The following is a 7,205-nucleotide window of genomic DNA, read 5'->3' as shown; positions in this document are numbered from 1 at the left end:
TCCCTGCGCAGGTTGGAAGGAAAGGCGTGTGCGGGGTGTGGGAGGGAGAGAGAGAGAGAGAGAGAGAGAGAGAGAGAGAGGGGGGAGGAGAGAGAGAGAGAGAGAGAGAGGGAGGGAGGGAGAGAGAGAGAGAGAGAGAGAGAGAGAGAGAGAGAGAGAGAGAGAGAGGAGAGGGAGGGAGGAGAGAGGGAGGGAGGAGAGAGAGAGACGGGGAACTCGCAGAGGCAGCTAGCAACTCACACATACACACTGCCTTTGGGATCGCCATGGCGCCTTGTGCAGCCGGTCACTTCCATCTGGGGGTCTGCTCTCTCGTTGCCGCTGCCTTGGCCATCTCCTCCTCCTCCGCCTTCAACATCGACGTGGCGCACCCCATCATCAAACGGGGTCCAGCCGGCAGCTACTTCGGATATTCCGTGGCTTTGCACCGGGAGTTGAAGAAGCAGGATCGCTACCTGTAAGTGTCTGCACCGTGGAGGGCGAGGCTGGGGGCTGGGGTAGGGGTAGGAGGTTGGGCAGGGGCAGGGGGGGGGGGCATGGGCAAGGGGGGGGGGCATGGGTAGGGGTGGGCAGGGGCAGGGGGTGGGCAGGGCCATGGGGTGGGCAGGGGCAGGGTGGGCAGGGGGGTGGGGGGGGGGCAGGGGTGGGTAGGGGGCAGGGGGTAGGGGGCAGGGAGGGGGCAGGGGCAGGAGGGGGGTAGGGCAGGGGTATGGGGGGCAGAGGGCAGGGAGCAGGGGCTGGGGTTGGGGGGGGGGGGCAGGGGTGGGTAGGGGGGCAGGGAGGGGGTAGGGGCAGAGGCAGGAGGGGGGGTAGGGCAGGGGTATGGGGGGCAGGGGGCAGGGGCTGGCAGGGAGTGGGTGGGTGGGTTTGCTAGTGTCTTGTACGGGACGGGAGAGTTTGTTCACAACAGGTGAAATGTGAAAAGCAGAGAGTCTACCGGCGAGCCGGTCAGTCAAGTCTGATGGAGGAGTTGTGTTGCCTGCGGGCTTGTTTAAACTTCCATTATTGCTGTAAAGGCGTGTTGCATGCCTGGGCTGAACCTGAAGCAGCGGCTCCAGTCGCGGCACGCTTCACAAATTAGAGTGGCAAGCAGGTTTAGAGGGTTAAACGTGGGCACTTCGCATTAGTCCCGTAAACCATTTGTGCCGGATGATCGCGGCTTGAAACTAAACTTGATTTCAGCGGATGGGAGCAGTCTGTTGTAAATTCTTTCAAGTTTGTTACTGTTTTTTTTTAAACCCAACAACATTCAGCTCCATAATAGAGGCGCCGCGGGGTTAATATTTAGACACTGGGAGATTTGCAGCATTGAGCGTCTGTTCTGTGTAAAACTTTTTATTTTCCTCTCCTTTCTAATGATCGCACCTTGTGCAGATTTCTCTCAGTCCGTCCCGTGTTGGGCACCGAGTTACTTCAGGGCGGTCGGGACGGTGTTTCGTGGGGAAACACACCCTTCCTTATGCGTTTTGGTTTCACTGGGATTGCAGTTCACAGGGACTGGACGTATGAAATTGTGTGGTGGTGGTGGGGTGGGGTGGGCTTACAAAAACAGAGAGTTTGCATTGATCCCAATCCACATTGGTTTTGGGAATAATTCAGACTTTGTCTGAAGAAGGGTCTCGACCCGAAACGTCACCCATTCCTTCTCTCCTGAGATGCTGCCTGACCTGCTGAGTTACTCCAGCATTTTGTGAATAAACACCTTCGATTTGTACCAGCATCTGCAGTTATTGTCTTAAGTTATGCTATCCCAATGATGCACACCGCTTTCTCGCAGCCCACGGTCGCTACAAGGGTGAATCTGGTTTCCTTTTTCCCAAAAAGACGTTGCAAATTTCGCAAATGCGTTGGATGTTGGCGCCGCGGCCACCAAGTGGTTAATAAGACTGCGCAAAGCCTCCGAGAAGGTGCGACCTGTCCCCCCCCTCTCTCTCTCTCTCTCTCTCTCTTCCCCCCTCTCTCCCTTTCCCACCCTCTCCCCCTCCCCTGCTCGGGTTACCATTTCCCCGCGGCGTTTGTGGGGTTTACCAGGTGATCTCTGGTCGCGCAGGTGAGCGGGCACCTGTACTACCCGAGGCCACACATTGCCTGTGTTTGAGTGCCGAGCACGGAGGGAGTTGTGGCTGAACTTCGCCACCGCTCCATTTTTGCCCGAGCTCTGCTCTGTCCGTCTATCACAGGATAAAGACCTTATCAGCGAGAAATTCCTCTGCAGATATTTTGTTTTGTGTGTGTGTGTGTGGGGGGGGGGGGGGGGGGGTGGGGGGATGGGCAGTGTTGCATATTTCTCTCTGCAGACAGGACTTTGTCTTACTCTGAACTGCCCTCTTGCCTAAACACATTTACGCCCGGAGCTACCTGATGTTCAGAGGGAGATAGACACAAAATGCTGGAGTAACTCAGCGGGTCAGGCAGCATCTTTGGAGAAAAGGAATAGGTAATGTTTCTAGTCATAAGTTCATAAGCGATAGGAGCAGTATTAGTCCATTCGGCCCATCAAGTCTACCCCGCCTTTCATTCATGGCTGATCGATCTCTCCCTCCTAACCCCATTCTCCTGCCTTCTCCCCATAACCCCTGACACCTGTCGGGACCCTTCTTCGGACCGAGAATCAGGGAGGACTGGTTTCCTTGTCTTTTAGGTGCAGTTGCTATGAAACATACACTGATTCACCCGGATAGAAAGTTGGTGCATCAGAATATGACCCCATCCTCTTCTTCCTGACATCAGCCCAATTCGGTCTAATTTGATGATTCACTCAAATCTTGCCAGGAATGTGCCTGAGGAGTGTAGGAGTTATGATGCTATGTTGCAGTTCTGCAAGGCCTTAATAATGCCACACTGGTGTACAATTTTAGTTGCCCTACTACGTAAAAGATGTCACTAAGCTGAAAAGAGTGCAAAGAAGATTGATTAGAATTGCTAGGGCTTGACGGCCTGAGTTACAGGGAGAGGTTGGGTAGGCTCGGACTATATTCCTTGGAGTGTAAAAGATTGCCGAGTGACTTTATTGAAGTATATAAAATCATGAGGGGCATAAATAAGGTGAATGCACACTCTATTTCCCAGGTTAGGGGGAATCAAAAATATAGGGCACAGGTCTCTGGTGAGAAATGATGCGTTGATAGGACATTTGGACAGGTGTGTGACAAGGGAAGGTTTAGGGGGATAGGACACACACGGACAAATGGGAATAGCCTGGATGGGGCATCCTGTTGGCGTGGATATGGTGGGCAAACTGTGAGGATGTACTCTGTGTATCGGTGAAAGTAATGCCCGACCCATCTTTACTGCTAACTGGCCCGCTGAGTTACTCCAGCATTTTGTGTCTTGCTTCAGTGCAGCAGGTGGTGATTCACAATGGGCCCCGATGAATTATTCATCGCTGGCAACCTGCCAGGTCAAGGTACTGACCATCTTCCTGTGTGAATTGAAAGCAGCCCTGTGTTAACTGAATACAGTAGCAGATCATTTGACAATGGAAGGCATTGTGATCCGATATGTTGGTATGCATTCTTACCAACTGGAGTACCTGAATACTCATTCAAATAACTTCCAGCTATTTCAGTATTGTACATATTTAACCTCTAAGAAGAAGAATGCAGACTTTTTTGCATGGATTTGTGAATAGCTGGAGCATCCATCGTGTGATATCCCACCAGTCAGTCTGAAGAAGGGTCTCGACCCGAAAAGTCACCCATTCCTTCTCTCCCGAGATGCTGCCTGACCTGCTGAGTTACTCCAGCATTTTGTGAATAAATACCTTCGGTTTGTACCAGCATCTGCAGTTATCTTCTTATTCTACCTGAAGGCCCATTCATTCCCATTCTTTTCTTCTTTCCAATAACCAATTCTCATTCCATGTGAGTATTCTGCCTCTCAAACCTGTGTGCTCTAAAGTGCTGAGCTACCACAGCACTTTGTGTCTCTCTTTGGTATAAACCAGCATCTGCAGTTCTTTATTTCTAAGTTGAACTTCATGTTTACTTTAAACTCCATGCAAAGTTCTATCCTATTATAGTCATTCTTCCCTCTCTCTTTCATTTCACATTATGAGATCTAGTTGGTTCCTCAATGCATTGATCTAGAAAAACATATCATGTACATGCTTCATCATCCATCTTTTTGGTGCTAGTTTGACTTGTCCACATTAAAGTTGCCTATCGGCCCACCAAATCCATGTCGACCAGCGATCCCTGTACACTAGCACTATCCTACACACTGGGGATAATTTACAATCTTTACTGAAGTTCTCCTCTCTCCGACGAGAGTGCGGCACCATCCTCTCTCGCTGCTCCCCCTCTGTGAGTCTGAAGAAGGGTCTCGACCCGAAACGTCACCTATTCCTTCTCTCCAGAGATGCTGCCTGTCCCGCTGAGTTACTCCAGCATTTTGTGCCTATCTTCGGTTTAAACCAGCATCTGCAGTTCCTTCCCACACCACCAACAACAAACCGCTACGTCTTTGGAGTGTGGGAGGAAACCGGAGCACCCGGGGAAAACCCACGCGGTCACGGGGAGAACGTACCATCTCTGTGCAGACAGCACCCACAGTCAGGATCGAACCCGGGTCTCTGGCGCAGTAAGGCAGCAACTCTACCGCCGTACTAAATCCAAATTTTAGTCTAGCTCTTTGATCAATCTGAATTCTTCCTTGTGCAGCTTGGTGTTACATTTTGTCGATAATGCTCCTTTGAGAAGCCTTTAGAGGTTTTACTGCATTCAAGGTGCTTTATCAGAGTATTCGGTTTTATCAGAGTATTCGGCTTGTACTCGCTGGAATTTAGAAGATTGAGGGGGGATCTTATAGAAACTTACAAAATTCTTAAGGGGTTGGACAGGCTAGATGCAGGAAGATTGTTCCCGATGTTGGGGAAGTCCAGAACAAGGGGTCACAGTTTAAGGATAAGGGGGAAGTCTTTTAGGACCGAGATGAGAACGTTTTTTTTCACAAAGAGTGGTGAATCTGTGGAATTCTCTGCCACAGAAGGTAGTTGAGGCCAGTTCATTGGCTATATTTAAGAGGGAGTTAGATGTGGCCCTTGTGGCTAAAGGGATCAGGGGGTATGGAGAGAAGGCAGGTATGGGATACTGAGTTGGATGATCAGCCATGATCATATTGAATGGCGGTGCAGGCTCGAAGGGCCGAATGGCCTACTCCTGCACCTATTTTCTATGTTTCTAAAATAAATGTGTGTTCAAAGTACTAATTCACATTCACCGAGCAGTTTGGAGCATAATCCCATCTTCCGTAAATTTATAAAATCTGCACATTTTTCTCATTGGGCTTGGGAGCTGAGAATTCTGAGCCAGCAACAGAGCACGCTGATCCATAATCCTTCAGCTTTCAGCTGGGCCAGAAAGGTCACCGAACACTCTCTGGTCAACTAACTAACTTGACACGGAGTTATTTATGAATCCAAGAGTGGGGAGGGACTGTCAGAATTACTTCTGCTCAACTCTGTATATCATGAATCAAAGTTTAATCAACTTATCATACATTATGTTGAGTTTTTAGCAAAGACTGATGTTAAAATACCATACATTTTTAAAACAGTTTTTGTGAAATTCCTTATTTGGTAACTCATGTGAGGATATTATGATGTAGGCATCTTTTTTTAGAGTCCGTTAGTTTGATAAATGGTATTTATAGTTTTATACATTATTTTAAAATATCTTGGGCCTCTGGTGAGAAATTTAGGTTAACAGTGCTGTAGCACAGCCAAACAAAAGCCACTGTCTCACAGCACCAGAGACCAGGGTTCAATCCTGAGCTCGGGTGCTGACTGCAGAGTTTACACTTCTCCCTGTATAAGAAAATAACTGCAGATGCTGGTACAAATCGAAGGTATTTATTCACAAAATGCTGGAGTAACTCAGCAGGTCAGGCAGCATCTCGGAAGATGCCGCCTGACCTGCTGAGTTACTCCAGCATTTTGTGAATAAACACTTCTCCCTGTGATCACTTGGGTTTCTCCTGGGTTCTCTAGTTTCCTCCCACTTCCCAAAGGCCAGCAGTTTAATTGGACATTGTAAATTACCACTGGAGTATAAGTGGTTATTGGGAATGTGGGGAGAATTTAAAAAATGGGATGATTGTAGAATAACTGCAAATGGTTGATAGTTGGCATGGACTAGGTAGCCAAAGGGGCCCGTTTCCATGCTGTATCTCTCGATGACCAAAACTACGACACCTCACTGAGATCCAGTTCATAAATACCTTAAATAAACATCCATTTCAGTGACTTTCTTTGATTGCAGTGGGAAATATTTCAAGCACTGCAGATACTAAACTATTAACGACAACAAGGATTTCTGCATTAAACTCTGCAGGTATAAATAGATAGACCACAATATTGCTTCTGGTTTCATTGGATGAGCAGGTAAATGCCAGTGGTTTTGCCATCATGTCCACCACTAAGTCCAGGCCATACAACCTAAACTTACACCAACCTCTTGCCTGCGACCATGTTGAGCTCTCAAAGTAATCTTGTGCCTTTTTATACTGCAGGAATTTTCCGCCAACAGAGTATATAACTTCGACATAATACTTGCATATTGCAATGTAAATAATATTTCCAGCAACATGGTATTGCTGTCTTATCTTATTACTTCATCTCGTCTTTTGGCGTGAAACTATTTGAGGCATTCTGCCCTTGGGATAGTTCCTAGTTAAATGCAACCACTCCCGAAGTGTGGCTGAGATGTCTGAAGCATTCACACACACACACACACACGCACACGCACACGCACACACACACACACACACACACACACACACACACACACACACACCCTTCTGAAAGGTAAAGTTCTAGAATGATTTGAGAATTATAGTTATTCTTTGGCGAATCATTTTTGTAAGCCATTAAGATGAACAAATCACATAGAGGCCAGCAATGTTTTTGCTGTCATGATTCATCCCTACTCCATTACATGGATGGTAACCTACCACAGTTGACGTTAAACAGATCTAATTAACTGGTGTATATTTAGTAGCTATGCAACATTTTAAAGCCAGCTAAGGCTAATGCAAACAGAGTGAATTCAAGAGGAACTTTTTCAACCAGAAAGAAGTGTGAATGTGTTACTGGTCACTGTGAAACAAATTAAAAAAAAATACCATTGACATATAAATACAACATTGAACAGATAAATACAAGACACAACTGATCATTGGGGTACAGACTGTTCACAGATTCATAA

The 7,205-nt window shown here is 47.6% G+C and overlaps 1 protein-coding gene across 2 annotated transcripts in view; it reads left to right on the top strand.

Annotated features, from left to right (window-relative positions):
* Window positions 1–215: 215 nt before the first annotated feature.
* The window catches only part of itga3b (integrin, alpha 3b), a 155,785-nt gene continuing 148,795 nt past the window's right edge, over window positions 216–7,205 (top strand). For both annotated transcript variants that reach the window (XM_078424333.1, XM_078424334.1), the window contains exon 1: window positions 216–457. In XM_078424333.1, the coding sequence (XP_078280459.1) occupies window positions 267–457 (191 nt within the window). In that variant the 5' untranslated portion in view covers window positions 216–266. The remainder of the gene's footprint in view (window positions 458–7,205) is intronic.

Source organism: Rhinoraja longicauda, chromosome 29 (assembly GCF_053455715.1).
Source record: "Rhinoraja longicauda isolate Sanriku21f chromosome 29, sRhiLon1.1, whole genome shotgun sequence".
In the NCBI taxonomy this organism is placed as follows: Eukaryota; Metazoa; Chordata; class Chondrichthyes; order Rajiformes; family Arhynchobatidae; genus Rhinoraja; species Rhinoraja longicauda.
This window is presented reverse-complemented; position numbering and strand designations above follow the sequence as displayed.